We start from the raw sequence: 27366 nt of genomic DNA, 5'->3' as shown, positions 1-27366 counted from the left end.
ATGCCTTTGACCTGATGGTTGGCTTACCCTTGATTGGTAGACTGTGAGCTCCTTGAGCACAGAGAACACCCTGTATTCATCTTCATAAGCCTAGTCTCCAATGTTCCTGGCATATGTGTGCTAAATAAATGGTTGTTGATTGACTGAATGCATATGAATATGAATTAATCACAGTTTCATTGTCCTTCAATCAGAGGGCCTGGACAGAGACACTTTAATCCAAGATGCAGTCAGTAACAACGATTTCTGTATTAGTTTTCCATTTTGCTTAATTCTTCAGCAGCTGTTAAGAGACATCCTAATGACTTGGCAACTATCAATTAATTATACTTTACCTAACTGTACTATGTTAGGCGCCCTAAAGATCAATCTTAAATGGTGACATTTTTGCTCTCCAGGAGCTTAGGTTCTGTGAGGACAGCATAACAATGGCCAATAAATAATAAATGCAAATACTGAACAAAAATTATTTTCTTTCTTCTCCCTCCCTCCTCTCAGCACACACACATATTGTATTATTTTTATTTTATGATGTTTTGACATCTTAAAAGTCTTCTGGTTGGGGCCAGAATCCTCCTCCCTGGGCTAGCCAATTTTTTTTTTTTTTTTAATAAATAGGCTCCGCCCAGCATGGAGCCCAACACAGGGCCTGAACTCATGACCCTGAGATCAAGACCCAAGCTGAGATCAAGAGCTGAGTGCTTAACCAACAGAGTCATCCAGGTTCCCCTGGGCTAGTTAATTCTTAGAGCTAGCCAAGGTCCCAGCTAGAAGCTGCCCTTGCCATGCAAACTAGCCATCCAGAGCCATCCCTTCTCTATCTGGCCCCCAGGACTCCAGGAGGCAATACTCCTCTGCCTTAATCATCTCAGGTCGGGGACTAGGGACCACCCTGTAGTTTAAAGCCTACTGAAAATTATCCAAACTAGCCAATCCTAAAGTGCAGAAACCCCAATAGAGGTTCTAGCCTTGACTTACCCCTAGCTCCTGCTTTCTGTCTCCTGCCCATCCTGAGGCTTCCCCATCTGGCCTCCTGTTACTATAGGACCTTTGAGTATATTTGTTTCCTGAGCCCCTCCAGTGTCTCCCCTCTAGCTGCACCTGACTGTCTCATAAAAGAACACGGAATACACACACGTGCTCACACACGTGCACGCCCACACACACACGCACACGCACACACAGAAACACTCATATGTGGTTTCGGAGACTTAATTAAGCCATCACTTTATACTGTACCTACAACTTGCAGTGTTTCCCCCTCACTTTATTTGCCCTTCAGAATCTACATATTCTTCAAGCCCAGTTAAAATTCTACTTTTTACATGGAGTTTTCCCAGATCTCTTCATTCAGATTAATTATTCTTCCCACTGAACTCACCAGTCTGTTACTATTTGGAATTTATTTTGCTCTTCCTCATTTATTACAGTTAGGTCAACTTCTCCCACTATAAACTTGTTGAGGTCAAAACAGTGTTCTGTTCATCATTACCCCCCCCCAGATTGGTTGTTACAATGTTGACATGAAGTACAGATGTTTCATTGGTATATAGACTTGCTTTTCTATATAATCAAATACATGTTATATACATAATGTTAATTGCTCCAACTGTGTGATAAACAACAGAAGAAATTATCCCTTCTGCCATTAACAACCAGAGGATGTAACCTTCTAGGAGCACCTGTGTGATTCTGTTACTTCTCTGGTCTAAATTCTTCTTGGTTTCTCATTGCCTAGCATATGAACTTCGGACTCTTCAAGGATTATATAACGTAGCCCCAGTTTATTCTCTTAACGTCTCTACGTTCTCCCCACACTTCCCTCTACAAATATTTGAAACTCCTGCCAAATGGAATAACAGTGTTGCTTCCTCAAAGGGCCTTCATGGACTTCTTCCCTTGCTGTTCCCTTTCCTTCTTTACCTGTCAACGTATGATCAGCCATTCAGGGTCCATTTCAAATGTTCTTTGTCCATCCTGTAATTTCTGATCTACACAACCAGATGTATATGCTTCCCCATGAACTTCCACTGCATTGTGCAAACCTGCTTTATATTTGCCTGTGTTTGTGTTACCTCTTCTCCCACACACAGACATTTCAGAAGATGTGGAGATCATGAGTAAAATGGCTCTGAGGTACAGAAAGGGGGAACACAGACAGAAGCAAAAGAGAAGAAGACAAGATTTCCCTGGGAATTCTTGAGAGGAAGTGGCTGTCCCATCACCGGGAGTATTCAGGAAGAAACTGCATGAGGACATACTGGGGTATTAGGAAAAAAATCTCACTTCTCTGGGTAGGGACTAAACTCAGTGACTTCTGAGATTTTCCCAACTTTAAAATGCTTCAGTTTATGAAAATCCCAAAAAGTAAGAGGAGGAAAACTTTTCAGCTAGAAGTGACATATGGTGACATGATGTTGGTAAAGTGAAGCCTAGTGACATCAGATGCAACTGTTTACATGAAGTTAATAAAATAATCTGAAAACCTTATTTTGGCCAATATTTTATGTTTTTCCCCCCTAAGAAACAACTTTCTGTGAATCTGCTATAAAGTAGCATGATGTTAATTTGAACTTCACGTCCTTTTACCTCCTCCCTATTAGACTCATGGTTGAGATGCAAATGAACAATAAGACCACCAACTCTCACTAAGAGAAAGAACCAGGGCCAGAAAGGGTCTTTGGCTGCATAGTTGAGTTCTGAGTATGCAGAAGTGGATTATTTTGTGTTTTGTGGCTTAAGGCAAGAATTAATAGTTCTCTTTTAATATACTCTGATTTATTTATAAAATTAAAGAAATTAAGTGTCTTTTGATGCTTAGTGAGAAAATTCAAAAAAGTAGATGTCTACTTTTAATACTTTCAGTGTATTTTCTTCCAGACTTTTCTCTTGGCATGAGTACATATGTTTTTGTGTTTGTGTGTGAGAAAATGAGATCATGTGACATAATTTTTAAGGCTTTAAAGAAGTGCTTCGGGATCTCTATGGAGAATCCATTATACACTTTTTCCAACTCTGTGTTTTTTTCCAAGTATCTTAAAGTTACTTGGGTCAGTAGAAGCATAGAAAATTAAACAGCTGCGGGCACCTGGGTGGCTCAGTTGTTACGCGTCTGCCTTTGGCTCAGGTCATGATCCCAGGGTCCTGGGATCAAGCCCCATGTTAGGCTCCCTGCTCCGCAGGAAGCCTGCTTGTGTTCCCACCCCCTGCTTGTGTTCCCTCTCTCGCTCTCTCTTTCTCAGTCAAAAAATAAATAAAATCTTTAAAAAAAAATTTTTTTTTAAAGAAAATTAAACAGCGGAAAATGAGCTACAAACTATTGAGGTAGATGATATTTAATTCTGAGCAATTTGATAGAGAGCAATTTTTACATGAAAGCAAGGTTTCAGTGATAGATAGTGACACAGAAAACAGCTTCTAGCAATTTTACTTAGAAAGGCTATCTAGGGCTTATACATAGCAAGAGACAGAGCAGCCTCTCAGCCCAGGTAGATATGTGTATAGCGAAGGTGGGGGGAATCTGTTTTTCTTTGTTTGAAATTCAAGGTCTCTGAACATAGAGAGTGAAAAAGTAGGGGTGTGCCTGGGTGGCTCAGTCGGTTGGGCATCCAACTTCTGATTTCCGCTCAGGTCATGATCTCAGGGTTGGGATCTCAGGGTTGTGAGATCCAGCCCCGCATCAGGCTCCGTGCTCAGCACAGAGTCTGCTTGTCCCTCTTCCTCTGCTCCTCTCCCCACTTGTCCCTCTCCCTTTGCTTCTCCGCCCCCGCCCCCACACTTGCACTCTCTCTCTCTCTCTCTCATAAATGAATAAATAAAATCTTTAAAAAGAAAAAGAAAAAGTACAGACAGTGTCATTCAGCGAATGTAATCTGAGCTCCACTTTCTTTTACATAGCAAGCAGAAATTCATGCTAAAATTTTGTAAGTGACTCTGTCTTAGGCTGTCTTCTCGTCTTGTGTTGGTTATGGCCGTGGAAAGCCAGGCCAGTTGGTCCATGCATCCATACCATTAACCACCAGCATTCACCTAAGAATTAGAAATAGCATTTTATGACTCATAAAGGGATTTCACATCCCACTTAATCTAGTGCCAGATATCCAAATTACTGATAGAATTCTCAGTTGAAAATGATTAGTCTTTTGTACAATTAACTTTACAAACCCAAGTGAACATGGTGGTGATTGACCCCATACTCCTACATCCTCGAATTAGAAAATACAACCCGATAACTGTAAAATACATTGGAAGCCTTGCGTTCCTGGGGGACGAGATTGTGTTTATAGCTCATTCCATGTCAGGGACAGTGTGAAATATTTTCCTACCTGAGGCCTTGACAGTTGAAACTAGCAATGCTATAGAGAGTATAGAATAGAAGTAGTGGTTTTATATTCAGTTTTATTTGGTGTTTTAACAAAATAGATACTGCCATCATCGCTGTGTTCTTTGTGTTATGAATCCTACTGTGTTAGCAATTGTATGGTTGGTTAGATTAATGTATGATAATGATTCAGTATTTGAAATGATGAGTCTTGTCTCTCATCTCTTTCTCTGTGAGGTTCTAATTTGTAGTGAGTGGCTCAGAACACTCAAGATTTGAATTATCCTGTTTGTGTTAAAAGTCATTTATTAAATAAAGATGATGTTTGTAACTTTTACGTCAATGGTTTGAGTCAGCTTTACTTTTTGGTTTGTAGACCAAAAAGGGACAGTTGCTTTGGTGATGCAACTCTCCAATTTTAAGTCAACTGCTAATGGGTGAATAAAACTATACTGTAATCCAGACATGGCATTTAAAGAATTGTTTCTATCACTGTTTATCACTGAAAAGCATTAGACTCCATATTTTTAAAACAATTGCTTCTTAAGCGTATCTATAGCCTTTCAAATATCCAAGTATCTCAGAGCCTCTGGGTCTTACAGGCTGATGCTGTTGGTAATATTTTAGGGCACCAAAATTGTGCAACTAAGAAAAATTAAATTGGAATTTGATTTATACTCAAATATAGCTCATATCAGAGGAGAGTAAGTAATTTTCCTTTTTGCATGAAAGTCTATCAAAAAATAGCTACCAATTAGATAAAATAAAGAGCAAGAAGTTACATTCTTTTAAAAAGATTAAAGCTTCTTTTACACTAAAAATTAGGTTATTTTTTCCATTTCAGTGTAAAACCTGTTCTGAGCCAAAACAGATAACCAGTTCATCTGCCATCTATGACAACCCCAATCTCATCAAACCAATTCCAGTGAAGCCCAGTGAAAACCAGCAACAGCGCATACCTCGGCCCAGCCAGGTATGAAGTCCTCTGCTTTCCATTTGCAATGTCTCTATAGGATTGTTAAAGAAGTCTTACCCAGAGTATAGTCAAGGGAGAAACTGGTGCTGTTCAAGGATGCTTCAGGGTAAATCCAAGAAAGAGAGATTTCAACTTCAAGATTGTTTTCATTTTAATAATGTATTCTTCCTAGAAGGGGGTTGAAATTTTTAATTTTGGCATTTACCGTATTCTGTGTTCATCTCTTGTGGACTTGAACTTCTTAGAGGATAATGTATTTTTTAAAAACAGCAAACTCATAACATTGTCAGAGCTGACAGGAATATTACCTGCCAGGCCTGCATTCTTCTGCGGTAGGTGGCTGGTTTCCCAAGGCCTGGGAGAAGGACAGCCAAGGCAACACTCAGCTAAACATTTCTGAGCACTTCCTCCGTCCCAGGTACAGTGCTAGGTACGGTGTGTATAGAATGGGATTCCTGTTCTAAGGAGTGATATAAAATTCCCCTGTAGAGCTGCTGGGTTATCATTGTATTTGCATCTAAATATATGAAAATGATAGCATTTTTTGGTATGAGTATATGTATTTTCCAAAATAGTGCAGCATTAACAAAATTGTTCATCTGCAAAGCCCATTATTGACTGTCAATGTAGTATAGCTATTTCCACTTCCTATGGTTATTCCTCATTAAGGGTTTGGGTTTTTTTAAAGGAATTCATTTAAATCAATTTTGGAAATGAACATAGAGCCAAAAGACATAAAAGACTGCCTAATGAAAGTCTTGTATTGAATTTTTGAAAAAATAAGTCTTTTCTAATTATCTTTTAGCTTGCTTTTATTCTTTGCCTTCCATGGAAATTTTTTATTTTAATAAAGAAACTGGAATATGTTGATGTTAGAAGGAAGCTCATGTTTTCTTAGCCCAACAACACGGAAAGCCCCAGAAGGAGCAGGAGGGGCTATAGGGCAGGAAGGAGGTACCTTTGTGACTGACTAGGCCAGGGTAGATTGCATATGATGATTTTTTTTAAAGCTACTAGTATATAGTTGAAAGGATCAAGTTAGTTTAAATGACTTATCCTAAATTTCTCTAATTCTACGAAAAGCTACTGACATCCTCATATTCCTGTGTGTTCTCAGCATCTTCTTACACTCTGCAGGGGTAGGCGGACTTCCTGTTGAAGAGATCATTTCCCTTTCAGTATCTAGAACTTTACGCCACAGTGGTCCCTAGTCTGTGAACCCCAGGCCCATCAAGGGCTATTTCATCAATCAGCAGATGCTAAAATATAACTGTTGTCTTGGGAGTAGGAGTGAAGAATGCTGTGAAAATTTTTTACCTGGAAAGGAGGTCTTAAATTTGTAAAATTGATTAGAATTATAGGTTTTTCATCCTCTGTAATTGATCCTATGTAATAAAGAAATCATCAGTTAGGTTAGTAATGTTTCATAGCCTGCCATATAACCAAATTGTATGTAGACGCATTTTCAGACATTTTTATTTTTTCCAGACCTTAGACCCCGAACCCCAACACTTGTCCTTGACAGCTCTCTTTGGGAAGCAGGACAAATCTACATATCAGGAAACTGTGGGGTCCCCACAGACCATCCACCAGCAACAGCACCAGGAGCCACTTCCAATAAGGCAGGGGGTCGTACGCTCCCTCTCCTATGAGGAACCCAGAAGACACTCGCCCCCCATTGAGAAGCAGCTCTGTCCAGCCATTCAGAAACTCATGGTCCGGAGCGCAGACCTCCACCCCTTGTCAGAGCTGCCTGAAAACCGGCCCTGCAGAAACAGCAGTACCCATTCTGCTGGGGAAGTTTTTCTGGGACCTGTGCAGCCAGGGTCTCCCCATAGCTTTGGGACTTCTCAGCATGTACAGAGTGCTTCCAGAACTCAGAGCCTGCTGGAGAAGCTTCATAGTGCCCCGAGGCCAGCAAATAAGTATGACCCTAGCACACCAGCACCTGCCAGCTCAGCGGCCCCAAACCACAGCACCGCTCTCCCCACGGCCACCCCTGGTGCCCCAGTAAAGGGGCTGGCTCAGGCACAAGCGGGGTATTTCAATGGCTCCCTTCCAGCTCAGCCACTAGGACATCAGGCTCGCGGCAAAGAGCAGTCCACACACCTGAGACCCACGCTCCCCCTCTCTGGCAGTCAGACTAGCAGTTCTGGAGTGATCTCCCCTCAGGAGTTACTGAGGAAGCTTCAGATTGTACAGCAGGAACAGCAGCTGCACGCGTCTAACCGACCAGCCTTGGCAGCCAAGTTCCCCGCGGTAACTCAGAGCTCCGGGACGGGGAAAGTGCTGGAGTCCTGGATGCACAACACAGCCAGCGCAGAAAAGCAGACTCCTCTTTTTCAGGTAGATATCTTCGGGGGTGGGGGTGGGGAGTCGTATTGCTCTAGTACTTCGTGAGTACTCGGTGAGACCTAGAATCAGCTTCGGTGCTCTGGGGACCCTTCTGTGTAGAACGGGGCACCACAAGCCACATCTGCACATCTTATTATCCCCATAACTTTCCGCCTGGAGAGACCAGCCTTTCTTTGCTTAGCCATCTGGGGGCTTCCCTCCTTTTAGAGGTACTTTATTTGTCGAGTTAAATCGGCATGGTGTTCTAAGGTCTGAGACAAGCACATGGACACGGGAAACAACAGAGACATGAGGAAAACCCCCGAATCTTTGACCGAGAACACTTCCTGTCCACGTTGAAATCATTTGAGATACCAGACATCTGACTTCTTCTTATTATTTTAAAATCATTACTGTTTATTTATTCAGTACATATTTCTGAGCACTTACTCCATGCCAGGCGTTGTGCTACTTGAGGTTACATACCTCATTGTTCGTGAAGAGGCTCACATACTCACACCTCAGCAGGGCCCGTGGTCCCGAGGGTGCTTGAAGTCAACAGGAAAAACACATCAACTCCTCAAAGGTACAGGCTGTTTTTATTTCTATCAGCACTGTAGCTTAATGAAGAGTGAGAGAGGGGTAAGTAAGTATGCCATCTGAGTCCCCGCCCCCTACCCCCCACCACACACACAGAGTACCAGTCGGGAAAATACTGTGACTTTTAGAAACACTGTCCCTCAACGAAGGTGACTCTCTATGTATCAGTAACTTGGAACAGCGATGAAACCACAGCCATTTCATGGCCTGTGAGGAACATCTGGAGATCTGATTTTTTTTTCCCACTTGGATTGGTACAAATGCATTGAAAAGGCATTGGGTTTAATAATTAGAGGACATTCTCCCTGTTTATTACAGATGTCATCATTGGCCCTTTTGTCATGTTTTGGCAAGTAGCTTACAACAGGTCCTCAACAAGCCTTCACTTTTTTGAAAACAAAGATATTGGGCATGTAGCATAAGTCTTTGTGTATGTGAGAGCCTGAGTCCCAGCATTCTTGTTCATTATTTATTACAGTCACAGAGGAACGGTTGTTAGCCTCCCGCATCCCCATTTCAGTGCGTGTTGTCCCCTCTTTCATACCTGCTTTTTTTCTCTTGGTGGGATGGGACACCAGGGAAACTAGGACACTAGATGGGACACTGGGAAAACCGGGGTTAGTAGTTTGACATCGGCTTCTGCGGACACAATTCCCATTTCTCTTGAGCGCCCACAGGTGTGGACCATGCGCTCTTCCTCACGGCGGGTGCTGGGACCCCCACTGGGTGGCATCCGTTCTAGCTCCTCAGCTCCAAACGGCTCCAAACGGCAGACAGGGACACTTAAAGGAAACAAGCAACCTACCTTCCTCCAAGCTTCCTTCTGCCCACAAAGATACTGAGGGAGTGAAATCACAGCAGCTTCTAGACTGCGGGCCTTATGTCCCCCTTCTTGTGAGTTCTTTTGGGGCATTAGAAGGCTGATAAGTAACATTCTTTTTTCTCGCCTGCATTAGAAACAAATGAGAGCTAGCCGTAGGAGTCAGACGAAGATCAGAATGTCACTTGCATAACTGGAAAGGCTATTGGAAAACTTGGTTTTAGGTCTGTAGCCAAGCGAGGTAGACATACTCGTGAGGACAGACAAGTCACTGGCAGTGCTGAGCACGACCAGCCCTCCCTGCACCCAAAACTTGAGCCGGAGACGCCAGGAGTGTATGCTGTCTGCAAGCGGGCAGATCCTCTCAGGAAGGGGGACCCAAGATGGGTGACCCCGATAAGCTTGCCTCCGTCTCAGTGAGAAGTCAGTGAGCAGGCAGAGAGAGGCTGGGAAGCTTCCTCCATGTGGAGGAAATGTGTGTGTGCCCCCAGCAGGTGCAAGTGGAGAAGCGAACAGGAATCAGGCTCCCACAGGCTTTGCCCACCAAGAGAACTGGCAACAGTTCCTATTGAGCTTCACTTCCCTCCACGCTTGCAAGTGACGGGTGTCTCTCTCCCTCTCCCTCGGTGTTCGGTGAGCCGCTACTTACCACTGCCCTTTGTGTGTATTTGCCGTGAGCAGGGCACCTCGCCTCCGCGCGTCCCTGCCACATGGGCTCCTTCTCTGCTCATGTCCCCCATGGTGTTCACCCAACCCACCTGTGCCCCACCGAAGGAGAGGGATGCTGGGCTCTTGCCCCTGGGAAGCCAAGAACCAGTTGCCACTTCCGCCGGCCTCCTCCTGCCTCTGCGGACCCCGGAGCCGCCCGTGATCACCAGCAGCCCACTTACCAAGCTACAACTTCAGGAAGCACTGCTGTACCTCATTCAGGTAGGAGGGCTGTGTCATCTCCCTTCTTGCCCTTACCAGCTCTGCCGACCTGTGGGCTGTAGGAGAGGAAGCGTCAGTTAGCTAACGCCTGCTAAGTACTCCCCAAGAATAAGGAGACCACGTAACAGTTCGACCTAAACTAGGCCCATGGTTTCTGTGCTCGGTTAACTGGAGGAGATTCGGAAGACTAGCTGTGGCTTTGGGCGTGTCACGACACGAAGGATTTTGTAACATGGAGGACTGCCTGGGTCCTCCAGGCTGTCACCTGCCAGAAAAGAAAGAAGCATGCACTGTATCCTTAGCAGCCCCTGGGAGGAGTCCGGGTGCCGCGCGGCCACCCAGACAGCTCACCGTTGGGCAATAGAGGTCAGAGCCACGTTGAGCAAGCGGCGGCATTTCAGGGACGGCTCCAGCGGACTGCTGAAGGAGGAGGGAACAGGGAAGGAGTCATGACTGTGACTACGAAGGGCATATTTTACAAATAATTCTGAAACCTGCTAATTAGGACAGGATGGACTGACGGGACTTCTCTGTCAGCCATGTGTCTCACTCGGCTCTGGGAGGTGATCACAACGTAACAGCTGACGCTTGTGGAGACCTTTGTGCCAGGCGCTGTTTTAAATGCTTTACCTACATTAATTCATTTTATCCTTATACAACAACCCTATTTTTTTTTTTTTTTTCTGTTTTAGAGACAGAGAAACTGAGGCTAAGTGATGGGCCTGAGGTCACAGCTAGTAAATAGCAGAGCTAGGCTTCAACCCCAGTCTGGCTGCAGAATGCTCCTTCCCCTGCGCCAGACTGGGGGCTGCGGTAGTGACGGGAGTGGGAGGGCCAGGCCCCGGGAGGCCAATTGGCCATCCACCTAGCGAAGCACACCCCAAAAATAGATGCGAGGCCTTGAAAAGTGGGGCACTTCCAACCAGACAGACTTCAGGCACCTCAGTGAACAAAGCTAGGTGTCCTTTTGATACAATCTTTAAGAAAATTTTTGTAGAACTTCGCTTAAGCTTTAGCTGACTTTCAGAGTGCTGGCTAGCACTTTGCACTTGTCTTATCCTGGTTGAAAAGACAGTGGTCTCTATTATTAAAAACATTTTTTAAAGGTCACGTATTTTAGAGAGAAGGGAAGGAGAGGGGGCTGGAAACGAGCATCTGAGTGTGAAAGCAGATTAGCAGTCCAGTAAAGATCAACCACAAATGGGTGGCCATACTAATTCATGAACAAATATTAGGATAAAAGTATTCCTCACCATTCGTGATAAGTTTGTGAGGACTTAGGACATCTTAAGCTTCATTTTTCTATGAGCAATAAAGAAAAAATCCTCTGGTTCATTCCATTTAAAAAACATCGTTCCATAGATCTTTGTATAGGAGCCAAGACTCTGAAAGTCTAGAGCAGGCCCTGTCTATTGCTAGGTAGAAAATTACATTTATGTTCCCTCCATTCTCTGCATTCACTTTACTTTTCCCAGTGTTGCAGACATCGTCTTCCTGGTGAACTCTTGGAAGTCACTCATGCAATCTGTTTTTAGCCTTCGCCTGTTGGTAGGACACAATCTCATGCACAGGGACTTTGTGGGATAAGGAAAGACTGGGATAACATCGCTGTCTTTCATTGCATGAGAATAATGCTAGCTCTGTGCGTGGGGTGCCAAGAGGGAATGAAGGGGGAATGTGAAATGTGGGTGAATTGCTAAAGCTTTAAAGGATTTGAGTGGGAGGGAGAAGTCTCTAGAATTAAAAACCAAGAGCACCACTGTTTAGACCCGTGATTCTCCCTCAGCCCTTAGCCAGGCAGAGGAGCCCAGAGACTACCAGTCTCACGGCTGCCTGCTTGCCAAGACCAAAAACTTTCTGTGACTAATGGGAAAATTATGCTGGTTTTGATGATATAAATGCAGCATATTGCAAATAAATCTTAACTAATGCCAAAAGCAAAGTATACACATTGTGGGAGACTTCGGCGGACCCTTAAGAAGCACCAGCAATCTCCTAACCAAACTTCGAGAACCCCTGATCTGGATCATTGCCTCCCAATCCAGCCTTCTGTTAGGACCTGTGTCTTTTCACACAACAGACCCAGGCTTTTCTTGAGTGAACCTCATTCCATTCTGCCATGTGGTTAGGCCACCTATCTGGACTGTATGTAATGAGCACTTGCTGCTTCTATTGACTGTTGGAAACCAGCGGCTGACTCTGGCACTTGCCTCCAGTCCCACTTAACATTCACACATCCAGGGCGCCTGGGTGGCTCAGATGGTTAAGCGTCTGCCTTCAGCTCATGATCCCAGCTTCCTGGGATGGAGCACCGCGGCAGACTCCTGGCTCAGCGGGGAGTCTACCTCTCCCTCTGCCGCTGTTCTCCACTCACCCTCTCTCTCTCTCTCTCAAATGAATAAATAAAATCTTAAAAAAGAAAAAATTCACACATGCAGTGAAGAACTACCAGCCGTTGGAGCAGACAAGTAGAGATGAGTGTCCAGGGTCAGCACGCCAGTTCAGCAACTTTGGTTTCTGCCAACCAAATCACATTCCCTTGGGTCTTTTGATTTTGTTTTCCAGAACGATGACAACTTCTTAAATATCATCTATGAAGCTTATCTCTTCAGCATGACACAAGCAGCCATGAAAAAGACGATGTAAAGCAAAACATTTTAAGACTGATTTTCAAGGTCCTGTGGCTCAAGGCTCTTTCACGTCAATGGCATTACCCTAAATGTTTCTGCCTTTTTTTTAAAAAAAGAAAAAGTATATATAATATGAAGTAAAATGTTTCAGAATTTTCTTCAGTCAAGATGGTTTTTTTTAATCCTATCCTTCAATACACTTGGTACTAAGAATCCAGTGGATAGAAAAAGTCTTTTGCTCATATCACACAGTAAATCCCAAGCTTAAATTATTTTTTTTCCTTGCATGTATGGAGCCACTTCTACAAGAATTAGCCTCTCAGTAGGAAGGGCTGTTCCTGGAAACTGGGTTTCTTTTTTATTAATAGCTCTGGTTATTCTTTGAGCGCGGGAGTGGTTTCCCTGTTGCTGAGCTCCTCATGCCATAGTGCGTGTCAGCCACCAGGTGGCAGTGTCACCCCACAGACTAACCTACCCGGCCCTGCCCGAGCCTTCGAGCCTTCAAGCCTTCAAGCCTTCGAGCCTTTGGAAGTCAAGGTTTTCTTTGACCGGACAAAGTAAACCTTTCATTTGTAAAAATCCAGTTGGCATGTTTTCCCTGGGCCTTTGAAGGGAAATTATTTCTAAAGGTATTTATAGCTAGTTTCTAGAGGATAGTTGTTCTAGGAGTCCGCAGGTGGCCCAGATTTCCAGTAACACTTCATTTATCCCAGCTCCTGTTATTTCTTTTGGACCCGACCAGCAGAATACGCCTGTCTGTGCTTCCAAATGAACATTTTGTCATTTTCAGCCAAACATGCTGAGAGGAAGGTCACAGAAGATTTTAAAGCTTTTTCTTAGCCTCTGAAGAGAGGTAGTAGACTGTTTAGGGGCCTGATGGATAAGGACTCTTCAAGCTACATAGCAGATTGGTTTTTATGTTCCCAGAGATGAGGAGCTTAATCTTGGAGGGAGACAGAAGAGCCCTTGCCAAGTTGTTAAGGCCTCAAAGTGTCCATATGGGAATTAGTCCCTGCTGAGTATTAGTAATAAATAAAGCTTTGTGTTCCTATAACTCTTTTTATTCTTAGATCATAAAAAAATCTGTAGCTTACTGCACGGAAGACAGGTTTTATTCTCATTTTATAGGTCATCCAGGAGGCATGGGAAAAGTAGGTTTCCTCGCAGCTTCTGACTTGGGCTTCAAGCTTTGGCCCTTCGTGCAGGCACGCCATCAGCGGTGTTCCTCGGAATACCACCTCCAGCACCTCCCGCAGGAGCGTGCTTTTTCTTCTACAGAGAAAAGGTGGGCGGGAAAGGATTGGACTCTTACTGACCCTTCGTGATGTGCTGTCCACTAGGCTGAGGAGTCTGCTGTTACCCTCCTACGTTTAGGAAGGAACGACTTCTGTCATTTTTTTCCGTCATCTCCTCCATTGTCTCACACAGATGTAAACCCATGTGATGCTGTAACAAAATACTTGACACTAATAATTGCACATGTAATATCTCCACATTCTTATAAGGAGAATTGGCCAAGGAGAGACACACACGTGGATCTGTTATCCTGACATCAGTGATGGTGCTCACTTCTGCAACACACGTACTAAAACTGGAGCCAAATCAATGGTACACTTAACTGCTTGCCAACCTTTTCTTTAAAAACCTTTCTTTACTCCTAATTACATGTTTAGAATAACTTCTTGAACTAGGGAGAAATGAATTCCATTTTAAATGTTGCTAATATATCTGGGGGTAGAAAATGGCTAATTTCTGGAATACTTATTTTTGAACCTCAGCACTGAATAACCAGAATAGAGACCTCGGCTGCGGTCCCCCCATGCAAAGGTGCACTGCGCTATGTGACAGAAGGAAGAGCCTGAGCCCAGCATGGTCAGACCCGCACGGCAGGCTTCACTGGGGCCTTTTTAGGTCAACACCACAGTGATCTGTTTTGAAAAGTAATAAATTCTCCATCCTTTACTGGAATGAATCACTTTAAAAGTGACAGGCCCAATTCATTTCAACCAAAGACTAAGTCACCCTTTGAAAGGACACTTGGTGATTGAGTGCTTATCCCTTCTATGTGGCAAAGCAGAGGAGAGCTTCTTTGTACAAAGAGCTTTCTCTAGAGAGGCCAAGAAAGAGATAAAAAGGGTTATCTAAAGCACCCCAAATTAGATTTCATAGATAAATTCACTTTTCTTTTTCCCACTCTACACCCCAAATTCTGAGACCATCACAGATGCCACTCCTAGGGGTCACTGGCTCCCAAGCAGCAGTTTTAAGCTAATTGAATTTCAGATGGAACCCTGAGATAATTTTCCTAAGCCAGTGTCATCCGAAGCAGTGGATCTCAACCTTGAAGAAGTTATGGAAGTCAGTTCTGCCTGGTGTAGGGGACAGAACACATAGCCTTTGTCAGACAGACTTGCCTTTGGTTCCTGCACACGTGAACATCTCCGAGATGAAATGTTTTCATTTGTAAAATGAAAGGAATACCCACCCCAGAGGGTCCTTAGATGGAAGCAATTTATGGAAGATAGTTCCTCTGTGCCACACACTCTAGAAGTAATGAGTTCCTTCCTGCCCCCTCCGTGTCATTTGCTCTGTCTCAGTCCCCCGGTTGTTGGGATGAGGCCTGCAGCTGCTGGAGGGAAGTTCATCTGCCATCATTTGTCATCCACTGTGACCTAAGTATTGAGTCTTACATTGCTGCTTATGTATCTGTGGTCACTTTACTCTCTTCTCACCTTCTCACCTTTTATCAATAAAATGAAAACAGTAACACTTGCCCCTTCCAAAGGAAGTGTCATGAGCTCTCTAAGACAAAGATGTCAGTGTAACCCACGATAGTAGTGTTCCTGCCCCTGCATTTATGGGCAAAGCGACCTTTTAATTGTAAAGCCGGAGAAGACAGTGCTGTTAATAGAATTTGTAGTCCCTGGACTTACGAAAAGACACACATTGCTCAGTTTCCCTATTTAGAAAGCCAGGCATGGAGGTAATTACAAAGTGAGAGAAACCTTCTTCAGCATCTTTAAGAATTTCCTAGTCTCCGTACCCAATCCAGCTGATACCCACAACCGGCTTCTTCCAAACCTTTCAAAAGGTAGGCCCAAGGCAAAAAATTCTAGGCTGAAGGCTCTCCCATAAAGGCACAGGTTGTTTGCCTCTGGTAAGTTCATTCTTCCCTCAAACACTGTTAGCCCACAAACATTTCTTATGTCCTGGCAGACAGGACTCTAATTGCTTCCTTTTGAATGAGAAGTGTGCTAATCAGAGAAGAAGGTGCCTGTCCTCCTAAAGACACCCCAACTATTGGAGAGCATTAGCCTTCTTCAATTCTCTTGGGTGTTAAAACCAACAGTTGACACCAGTTAGAGCCTACACCCCTGGGTGTGTAAAACTAAACATGGGAGGTGTCACATCAAAGACCTCTAAATACCAGGCTTCACTTGGGTTCAACTGAATTGAACTGTGAAGGCAGTTCTTTGTTCTGCTGAGCAGGGCAGGGCGGGGCAGGGCAGGGGCAGCGCTGGGGGATGGGGGTGGAGGCAGAGGGTGCAGGGTTAGGAGTGATGTCTCCAGACTGTGGACAAATTGGCAGCTCGCTCCTCCTAGCTCCTGCTCTATTCAGACGTGTGCCTCCTTCTCCCTGTGCAAAGCAGTCAGCTTGCTTCCTAGGCTTTGGAACATTGAGCCATCTTTCAGGCTAAATTTATCATTTGCAGCCAGCAGGTTGTAGCAACACTTCGACATGTAAAGTTGCCTGGCTGCACAGATTGGTGGGTCTCCCCAGCATTTTGCTGAATACTTGATTTCAGGTTTCAAAGCCTTGGCATCCCCCTCCCTCTTATAATTAGGATAGTGAGAGAGGCAGTTACAAATACTTGGTATATTTAACTCAACCTTGAGTATCTAGATAGATATTCCCCAAATTGAGTTATGAGTAATGCCTTCCAACAACTTAGAGCCTTGAGAAAAGTACACAAATAAAAACTGCATGTGCAGACTGTGGTCTTAAAACCTCAGCAGGGAGATGGCAGGCAGAGCACTGTTGGTAATGTTCCCCAGGGGCTGGGCAGTGCAGACAGGCACCGTGGCTCTGAGCCAGCTAGCACAGCCCAAACCATGCAGCCGGGTAAGGATAAGTTAACTAAGGGCACATCAGGAAGGACGTAAAGAGGCAAGAGAAAGGGCGGGAGACCCAACCGTTATAAGTCAAAATCTGAGAATTTCTCTGCAAGTCTAAGGACCAAGACGGAAGGCACTAACTATCTAGGTGAAAGTCAAGGTAGAAAGAACACAAGGAGGCCGGCAGGAGCTGAAACAGACGCTCAAGAGAGGTGGTGGGTGTTCCCAGCTTAGCAGTGCCGAGCAACAATAAGACCACTGGTCTAGAAGACTGCATATTGTTTGTGGCCCCATGATGGAAGCTGCGGGTCCCATCCAGCTGTGTCCAAGCATGATTCTATGGAAGACACACCCAGTGAAAGAAGCTACAGCTCCTTCGAGAGATTTGTTCTCACTTCCTGCCACCAGGCTGATAGGTAATGCCAACCATGTCTTTTCTCAGCACAGCTAGAACTGCACAATCAACTTAAGGGCTCAAAAGACTGACATGGCACTCCCAACATTTAGGCTGCCATGAACATCTTATCCCATATGGCAAAGTGCAAAGAACATATAGTTGGAACCAAATAGTTCTGGATTCGAATCCCACCACCTCCTGTCTCTTTCCTCAACCAAGAGAGTAACGGGGAAAAATTCATGTTCTGTGTGTTTATTGTGGGAATATAGAAGTTGTCACTTTGGGTCAGAGCCACCCATGCTCCACAGTGTCATTTTCTGTTGGACAGCAGGCCCAGGGAACGTGCCAAGAGAGGAGCTTACTCTTCACTCCCATCAGCCTCAAAGGTTAGGTGTATCCCAGCTTCTCTTTTTCGCCATTTATGGCTCCATCATAGATCTGTCCAGAATTCTTTTTGATGCTTTCATATTTCCTGCCCATAGCACTTCCCCAGGGTTGTGAGTTCCTCAAGTTTTATTCCCTGCTGTGTGCATAGGAGCTCACCCAGTGTGCCCAGAGGCTGAGAAACTGTGGCTTGACAGAAAATCCATAAATCTCCGACCCTGATAGGGTGAGGGGCTCTGTTCTGTGGTGAAATGCCCAGCCTATGTGTGAACGTCCGTCATCTGTCAGATGCCTCTGTCGTTCCCAGGCCAAACACAGTAACGGCAGCTAAAAAGACAGCTACACCTAATTTCGGATTCCTGAAAAACATCATCCTCCCCAGCGCTTTCCCTTCCCTCTTAGCCTTCTTTCCCTGGGAGATGTCCGATGAATGTGCCTCATTCAGCTTCATATATCCAGAAAGCATGTCCATCTTTCCTATCCTTTGGAGATGAGCTGCTCTTCTCCAAACTCTTTTCCACATGCCAACTTTGGGGCCACTTCATTCATGCATGCTTGCATTCATTCACTCAGTAAACATGGACTGAGCTCTCTGTGTGGGGAGACACAAAGGCGAGTAAGATCTAGTCCTGCCCCCAGGGATCTCACAGTGCACATTGGGGGAGACTAATTACAAGACGTGGTCAGGGTAGTCATTGACAGCATGGGATATTCCAGCACACCTAAAGCAAATGGGAAGTGTAGAGAAGGCTTCCAGCCTGAGCTGGCTCACAAAGGACTGGTAAGGGTTGACAAAATGGGGGGAGGCAGGTGTTCAGGGCAAAAAAAGAGGGTGTAAGATATAAAGGCCAGAAGCAGCAATGGTGTGTAGCTGGATGGGAAGAAGGGAGGTAGAATACAAGCCACTTGGTGTTGCTGGAATTTCAGTGAAGAGCTAGAGAGATGTGGCTAGAGAAAGCCCAGGCTGGACTCTGTGGACAATAGGGAGTCTCGGTGATTCGGGCAGGAAGGGCCATGGTCAGATCTTCATTTTCCACGCATCCCTGGCAGCTGAGGGGGCGTGGGTTGTGCAGGAAAGATAGGATGAGCAATGGGGATGCTGCTGGGAGCCGTGGCCATGGTCCAGGTGGGAAAAGATGATGACCTGATCCGAGGCAGGGGGAGTCGAGATTTTTTTTTAAAAGTAGGGACAGTTATAAGAAATATTTAGGAAACAAAATCAGTGAGACTTAGTAATAACTAAGATGATTAATAACTCAGCTGTAGAGAGTAGAGGAGAAGAAATCAGGTTTCCAGCTTGGCTGACTAGGTGGATGATAATGAGACTGAATGAGGAAATGCTGGCTAGAGTTAATAATAGTAGTAGTAGCAATAATAATACTAATACTAGCAGATAGCACCTATTAAGTTCTTCATCTGTGCCAAACACTTTTCTCAGCACTTAGGACATTATTTTATTTGTCCTGCACTGAATCCTGCAAAGTATCCCCGATTTTATGGCTAAGGAAACTGAAATTCAAAGAAGTTGAATTTCTTCTTTCTTGGATCATTTTACTGAATCCATTTAGAGGCAGAACTGCGCTTCCCCACTGTCCCAAGCTGAACACGGCCATGGGAGGCAGGAGGCGGGACGGTCGTGTGGGCAGGCTAGCCCAGGCTCAGGGAAAGGAGAAGCCACGGCATGTACGTCCCCAAACCCAGATTCCCTCCTGGAGCTGATGGCTGCAGAGCAGGGAGGGCCGGTCACAGGAATGAGGGCATCTGGGTCCCCTGGGCCCAGACTGACCATCTCCCAGGGGCTGACCCCGAATTCTGTCCCAGGGCGTTAGCAAAGGGCCCCCACAGCCTCCCTGTGGTCTGTGGCTCTCAGCATAGTCTCCCCTGACAGCTTCCCACCTCCCTTGGCAGAGGGGGCTGTGTCTCTGGCAGTGGTTCCCGGGTGGGCCTCTCAGGAGCCCAGGGAGGCTCTCGTCCTCCCACTCCAGCCATCACTCCCTCCTGGAGAACCTGGGGGAGACAACAGCCGCTCTGCACTGGCACCTGAAGCTATTCACCTGGTTTAATGGGCTGAAATGGGATGCTGAGGGGACTGCTCCCCTCTCCCCACCACTGCCCAGGCCTGGCTGCCCCACGTGTACGCCAACAGCCAGGGCATGCAGAAGAGAGAGCGAGGCCCAGGAGACCTGGGCTCTAGTTCATGCTTCGCTATGAACTTGCTCCATGACTCTTTCCCCTCTCTGGATGTCAGTTTCTCTTATTTATAAAATAAGATGATTGGACGTGATAAAAAAAAATGCCTCACATTTGAGGAGCTCTTTGCAGTTCCAGACTCAGCAACCCCGTATTTCTGTGGCCGTTCCGTGCCTGAGGACTTTGGGCAACTGGTAAGCCAGTGGGGACTGCCTCTGATTTGGGGGTTTACTCAGATACTGGGGTACCTTCATTTATTCCACCACACTCTGCTGCAGTGGGAGAAAGTCAAGAATGGATCTCCATAACAGCCCCAAGCCTGCAGAACCTCTTGGAGAGATTTTGTGTTGAACGGAGGTCCTTTCTGGCCTAAAGGCCAAGGATTCCACAGATTCAAGTCCTTTCTCTTCTTTAGTGTCACCCAGTGGTCAGGGAACTATTAATAATCACACCAAACCATAGGCAGGAACTGCACCATCCTGGGGACAAATGATCCCCACGTGTATCGCCAGAGATCCCCTAGTTCGGCCACGCCATTAGCGCCAGCCTTAGACTAAACCTCAAAGATATCAGACTGCAGACAAGCAGCCCTGGAGTCAGGAGGCTGAGTTCTGGGCCCGGCCCTGTCATTAATTTGCTGTGTGGCACGAAAGCCGGGTGATGTCAGCTGCCTCTGTCAAACGAAGGGTTTGAACTAAACGTGGTTTCCTCCAGCTTCAGCAGCCGGCTCCCTTGCTCCTTCTGGGTCCTTCCTTTTTGGTAAAGATGGAAATTCAGGGGAGGTCCTAAGGGTAGAATGGCCATCACTTCCCTCCTCCACTACCACCCGGAGACAGGTCCCCTCCATGCCCAGGGTGGGGATGCTCTGAAATGTGGACGGATGGCCTTGCTGTCCCATTTTTGGCTCTGCCATTGACTAGATCTGAGGCGCTGGGCAAGTTATGTAGCTTTTCTGAGCATCCCTTCAAGAACCCTGGGGGTGGTCCTGCTTGCATCTCTCAAATGCACTCTGTGACCTTGGCCAAGGGCGCTCACTGGTTACAAATGTGAGCATGAGAAAGGACCTCATAAGATCATAATCCGACGCGCTCATTTTACTGATGAAGATGGGGCCCAGAGACGCATTCTGCCCTGCCCAAGGATGGCCAAAGCAGGACCACAATGTTGGCCGCTCTGCTGGGGCTGTCCCCTTGACTGCACTTGCCTCTGCCCCAGCACAGCACAGCTCTCTCCTCCCCCTAAGGACTCAGGCCCTCCTCAACCTTTAGAAGTCTGTGTTTATTTATAAAGCTGTGCTCTCCTTCCAGCATCTGAGAGCATTTTACAGGCATTAATTAAGGAAGGTTCACAGCAAGCCCAGGAGGGAAGGAAGGGTTTGTGGGGGACTCTTTAAAGAACCAGTTTCTCCTGCTGGGTGCCTCTCCCTGTTTTTTCTTTACTTCTCACTCTCCTCAGTACACACTCACACACACACACACACACACCGGTGTGCACACATACACACACATACATAAAGATACACACACGTGTGTGCACTCATATAAACACACATATGCGCACACACGCGCATCCTCACACATACACACACCTAGCCCACTGCCAGAAGCTTTCTAGCATCCTCCACTGCAAGCCTCTGCTAACTCCGTCACTGATTGCATCTCTGATGCCTCCGAGCCTTTTCCCTTGTGGTCTCCCCCAACCAGCGGTACCCAGTGGGTGCTCCATGGTAAGAGAGTCCCTTCACCCCATAGGACCCTCACCCCACACCCCTCCTCTTCCCAAAATCCACTCCTAAACGTTCCGCACACTTCAGCTCCTCTCCCACGCTGTGCAGAAATAATCCTTTCCCCCTCCCATTAAAGTAGGAGGGGTTCGGAGAGGAAGGCCAGGACCAAGAAGGAAGGCACTCCAGTATTGGCCACTGTATCAGCTTCCAAAGTCCCACAGCCTGGGGCCTGTAACAACAGAAAGGTATTCATCACAGTCTGGAGGAGAGAGGGCTGAGATCCAGGTGTCAGCAGGGTTGGTTCCTTCCAGCCTGAGGGCCTTGAGGGAGGATCCATTCCAGGCCCCCCGCTTCCCTTCTGATGGTTGGCTGGCGGTCTTTGTCATTCTTTGGTGCCCTGAGCTCTGCCTTCATCTTCACATGATGTTCTCCTCCCTGTGTGCATGTCTGCCTCCGAGGGTCCACTTTTCATAGGGACACCAGTCACATTGAATTAGGGCCCCCCACCCTCCTCCAGCATCACCCTGTCTTAACTAATTATCTGCAATGACTCTATTTACAAATAAGGTCCCATTCTGAGGTACTAGGTACTAAGACTTCAACATACGAATTTGAGGAACACACAGTTCAACCCAAAACAACCATAGCACTGAAACCAGGGGTCCTCCTAGGCTAATTAGTGTCTGTCACTGCGACCTGAGTGACTCGCATGAGAAATGTTCCTGTTCAGACACGGAGCTTATGACCCAGTGACGAGTGGCTGAGGCTCCTTACATAGCTTTGTATGAGTTTCTTCTAAACTGGCCTTGGTGTATATGCACTCATTGCTAAACACACAGCTCAGGGTTGGTCTGGTTTAACTGCCAGAGAGGACATTGGATGTGGGAAGTTTTGCCCTGAGTGACCAGAGACGCGGACTCTGCCTTGCTTGCACCTGTCACCGTCTTGGATTCCACTCTTGACGTTGATCAGGCTAGGCGGCCTGCTCTTGGCAATGAGCCCAGACAGAGACGGTGTCCACAGCGGCCCACTGCCTGCTGACTGCAAAGACTCCCAGGGCCCACTTAGGTTCAAGTTTCTAAAGCTCACCTGCCTCCACTACACGGCTACTGTTGCTCTCTTGTTTCCACCTTTTCTGTCCACTTCTGTCTCTTTCTACCTTGGGCACACAGAAAAATTGAATTAATCATACTCTTTCTTGTTTTATTCATTTCTTTCCTCCTATATCCAAACCACACTCCAGTCCCTTCCTTCCTAACGGGCCCCCACAACCATCCTCTTGAGTCCATATGGACTCAACACCTTTAATTATGAGGGAAATGCAGACTAAACCCACAGTGTGACTCCACACACACCCACCAAAGTGGCTGAAAATAAAAGGCTGACAATATCTTGAGTTGGCAAGGGTGGGTATCCATTAGAACTCACATATGCTGTCGAAGGGAGTGTCAAACGACATGTAGGGGACCGTGCCTACTATCCTATGACCCACTCTTGGGTGTATACCCGAAAGAAAGAAATCAAAAGACATGCACAAGAATGTGCATGGTAGCTTTATTCAGAAGAGTCAAAAAACTGGAAACACTCGAAGGTCTATCAATAGGGTCCAACAACTCCAAAGTTCACATGACTGAATGTCATACGGAGATTTTAAATGAACATAATGATGAGTGGAAGAAGACAGATAAAAACGTCTGGGAAGACTGCATACTGCATAACTCCATTTATATGAAGTTCAAGAAAGGAATCTGTGACGGTGGGAGTCAGAATGATGGTCTTTCTGGGCTCCATGAGAGACCCATGCTAATGTTTTTATATCTTAGTCTGGGTGGGGGATCCAGACACACTTACACAGTTATTTATAAAACTCACTAAGTTGTACTCCTAGAGTTTATTTAATGTGTGTCTGTCATACTTCAATTAAAAAATAAATGCATGCATACAAAACTACACATTTTGTGAGGACACATACAAACAAAAAGGCCATAGGATTGTAGGCTGTCCCCTCTGTGACATGGTGGGTGTGTGTCGTGTCATATTGTGGTTTTCATCTGCATTTCTCAATAGTGAAGGGGATTAGGTACATATGCCATGCATGTGGTTATTGGCTAGTCATATATGTTCTTCTGTGAAGTGCCTGATCAGGTTTCTTGCCCATTTTTTAATTGGCCTGTTTGCATTTCCATATTGATTTGTCTTTGTTCTTTGTATATTCTCATATAAGTCACTTATGTGCTCCCATACTTTGTTCACACAACCCCCCACTGCTCTGTGCATTCCCTCCTGTGTCCTATGACTGCACTGCGGGGGCTGGAAGACACTTGATCCAGGACACTTGCGTTCTCACACTTGATAACATGCAAATCGTCCTACAGAATCTCTGTCTCTCCACACTCCACTGATGCTAGGATGTGTTAACCTTTACTCCTTTGTGCTTAAATATTTCTTTTTTTCTTTTAAGATTTTGTTTATTTATTTGACAGAGAGAGACACAGCGAGAGAAGGAACACAAGCAGGGGGATTGGGAGAGCGAGAAGGAGAAGGAGAAGCAGGCTCCCTGCTGAGCAGGGAGCCTGATGTGGGGCTCCATCCCAGGACCCCAGGATCATGACTTGAGCCGAAGGCAGACGCTTAACGACTGAGCCACCCAGGCGCCCCTATGCTTAAGTATTTCTGTCCTGAAGCTGAGCTCTCTTGTATCAATGCAGGAGAGCCAGGGGGAACAGCTCCCAAACTCCAGACAACGCACTGGGGCCCCCTAAGGAGACTCAGGGCCTCCCACCCCAGACAGTTGGATTCAGAGCCTAGGAGCCTTCATTTCCCACAAACTCCCTAGATGATTCTGTATACACCCAGGTTTCATTTACTCAAGAAGTATTTATTGAGCATTTACTAATGCCAGGTACTGATTTAGGCACTGGGAATAAAGCAGTGAACAAAGCAAACAAATGTTCCCTCCTTCAAGGAGAAAATGGATAAAAAGCAAGAGAGACAAGTAAAATCTTCAGAATATTTGAGAGAGAGACACACACCAAGGAGGAAAATTAAGCAGAGGAGGAGAATAGCAGGTTCCGAACGAGGATTGCAGTCTTTGACAGGGCTGCTGGAGGGTCTTGGTGAGAACCAAGCGTTGAATAAGGACCTGAAGGAGCTTCAGGAGTGAGCCCCGGGGGACTCTAGGTGAAGAGCAACCAGGCGAGGACACAGCTGCTGCTCCATTACTTGTTAAGTCTTGGCGGCCTCTCACCCGCTGGCTGCACCCGGAGCATGCCTCGCCAGACCAGTAGCCCTCAAACCTGTGCGGAGGCCTCCCGCCAGCTGGAGGCAGGCCCCGCCGCCCACGCTCAGCACCCACACCTCGCTGGTTGATCACGCAATACCTGTCCACCACTCCCTTCCCACATCCTATCAGACCTCAGTGTTTTGCGTATCCTTCGGGTGGCCACATTCCTCTGGGGAGGTGGGTCCCAGCCCCAGCGGGGAAGGGAGCCAAGATTGCTTTAAGCTAGTTGTAGCAGTCCCCGTTCCCTTGCCCATTGCTCCTTCAGGGCCTGAGCCTGGAATGCAGCCTGGCTGTTGAAAAATAAAAGCCTGCTGGATGATTTCTGCAGCAAATGTGCCTCGCAGGTAAGAGATGCCAGGTAAAACCAGTCCTTCATCTCCTTTAAGATGTTATCATGTCTGAGCGTCATGCCTTAAACAATGGCTGCCATCTTGTGACCATGAAGGGAGCTTAGATTGAGAACATTCCAAAAAACAGGATGACAGGGAAGAATGATGGAAAGAACTTGGATCTTTGGTGACATCTTTGAGCCGCTGCATTAACCAACTCTGGAACCATCTAGAGTTCTTTTGTAAGATATTAAATTGTCATCATTTATGCCAGTTGAATAGGGGTTTTCTGTTACTTTTGGTCAAAAGCACTAACTGATGTCCACTCCATTCCCATACCCTGAGCATATTTAGGACATCCTTCTAATAGCTCCCTGAAGATAGGAGCTAGGCAGAGTCTACTCTCCGCTCTTAGGGCCTAGTAGACCACCAGCTATTTGGGATACACTTGGGCTTGCTCTTAGACTTCATCTGCCACCACAGCAGTATAAAGTGGGTTGTGTGGAACAAAGAGCAAAGATCCAGGGAGAGTTAGCTTCTCCAGTTCTGGGTCCCCACACTACCCTATTAGGTTGGAATTTTTTGTGTCTGCCTCCTCAGCAGCCTGTGAGCTTCCTCCGGAGCAAGAAATTACCATCATCCTCATGGCTCTGAGTCCTCAGGGCCCTGCATAGCGCCAGGTGCATACTAGGTGCTCAAGAAAGGTTTGCTGAGTGTTGGCAAGACACGAAGAGCCATTGAGAAAGAGGAAAAGAGGAGAAACAGAATGGGGAGGCAAAGAGAGGAAATCGAGGAGGGTTAGGGAAGTGGGAGAAAGTGAGGAGTGGGGTCCCAGAGGACCATTTGCAGAAAAAAAGTGTGTGTAGCATGGCTTCTTCGTGGGGACCATGAAGGAAGAAAGCAAGACTGTGAAACTAAAGGATGGAGACCCAAGAGACCCAGAGGCCAGTGGTCATGGACAAGTGAGCCTGAACACACACCTAATTATCAGCAAGCCCATCTGGTCCCTCTCCTCCCTCCCTCCCATCTGCCTCCCTTCCTCCCACTGCACCTCCTCTCTCTCTCTCTCAGAAATGAGAACATGGCTGATGCTTATAGGGATGAACCTCTAGCTGTGCGTAGCTCTAGCTAAGGTCCCCCAAAATGCTTCGGGGATTCATCAGAACCAATAACTGCCTTTTGTTTCCTCACCCCCAGCGCTCATTCCGCCGCTCCAGAATAGTTGCTGACGCCAGCAGAGGAAAGACTGCACAGATGTCACCCACCCCCACCCCAGGGATGTGCTGCAGGCTTCCCGTGAGACCGCCTACCTGCATCATGGGTGACTGAGCAAGGACTGTGGCCAGGGGTACGGGGATTGTGACAATGACATGGAGCACCGTGGTGACCACAGGACTCAGAGAGCGCTTGCCAGGCAGCGCATCATCTCACATCCTCCCAACACCTGCAGGGCAAGTATCACTACCTTTCATTCTACTGAGGAGGAAATTTAGGGCTCCCCCTCCCCCCGAATGAGAGCAGTTCCAACTCTCATTTGCCGCTTGACCTTCTGTGGCTTTGTTTCCCCAATGTAGAGGCAGAAGCCCCTTCCCCGATCCTGTGGGGTATTCCCAAGGGTGCTGTGAATTGGAACATGAGCTCCACAAGGCAAGGCACGGGACTGGCCCTCTGGAGGATGGCTGGCCAGTGGAGCGAGAACCCATTAATGAGGGCAAGTTACTCTTCACTGAGCATTGGCACTTCATTCAGTTTCTTGACCCGAGTAAATTGACAAAGCTTTGCCTGACTCATGAGTTCTCCCCACTCAGAATGGAGTAGATGAGAACTGCCTAAGGTCAATGGGTTCATCTCAATCCCACAGCGGTGCCCCTGGTGAGCCATACTTTCCTTGCAGAATGCTTTAAGAAAGCCCTGGACAGCAGGCCTGGCTCCTGCAGGGTCTCCTCGCTTTGCTTTGCCGTGGAGAGCGCCGACCCTGGGTGTTGGCCACCAGTGGGCCCTGACAGGCCCTGTCTGGCCTTTCTGGAATGCCGTCCCTGGGAAGCTCCGCGCTGCAATTTCTGAGCAAACTTCCAGCCTGGACCAGGTGTTTGTCACAGCACCCGGTCTGACTCTCTAAGGAAACACTGCACTCCCTGCCAGGAGCCGCGCTCACCACCCACCCTCACTGCTTTCCCCCCTCTCCCCCCGCCTGCGGCCACCCTAGGACTTAGCATCGGGGCTCCTAGCTGAACACAGCTATGTTTCGGCACCTGCTTCCAGAACCTTGCTCTAGCTGGCGCGGGCCCCGGTATTTTTAATGACAGGGCCAGGTTCTGAGACTCGCATTG

General features: G+C 46.6%; 1 protein-coding gene across 4 annotated transcripts in view; it reads left to right on the top strand.

Annotated features, from left to right (window-relative positions):
- The window catches only part of DCP1B (decapping mRNA 1B), a 55143-nt gene extending 42375 nt beyond the window's left edge, over positions 1–12768 (top strand). For 3 of the 4 annotated variants that reach the window (XM_064591747.1, XM_045874117.3, XM_045874118.3), the window contains 4 exons: positions 5166–5294; positions 6786–7643; positions 9733–9981; positions 12547–12768. In XM_064591747.1, coding sequence (XP_064447817.1) covers positions 5166–5294; positions 6786–7643; positions 9733–9981; positions 12547–12627 — 1317 coding nt within the window. In that variant the 3' untranslated portion in view covers positions 12628–12768. The remainder of the gene's footprint in view (positions 1–5165; positions 5295–6785; positions 7644–9732; positions 9982–12546) is intronic. The other variant, XM_045874119.3, reaches the window with a different exon arrangement.
- Positions 12769–27366: the final 14598 nt, after the last annotated feature.

Source organism: Mirounga angustirostris, unplaced genomic scaffold (assembly GCF_029215605.1).
Source record: "Mirounga angustirostris isolate CCGP_5_RB_7025 unplaced genomic scaffold, mMirAng1.0.hap1 SCAF_5, whole genome shotgun sequence".
In the NCBI taxonomy this organism is placed as follows: domain Eukaryota; kingdom Metazoa; phylum Chordata; class Mammalia; order Carnivora; family Phocidae; genus Mirounga; species Mirounga angustirostris.
The sequence above is the reverse complement of the archived record's forward strand: the minus strand, read 5'-3'. Positions and strand labels throughout refer to the sequence as shown.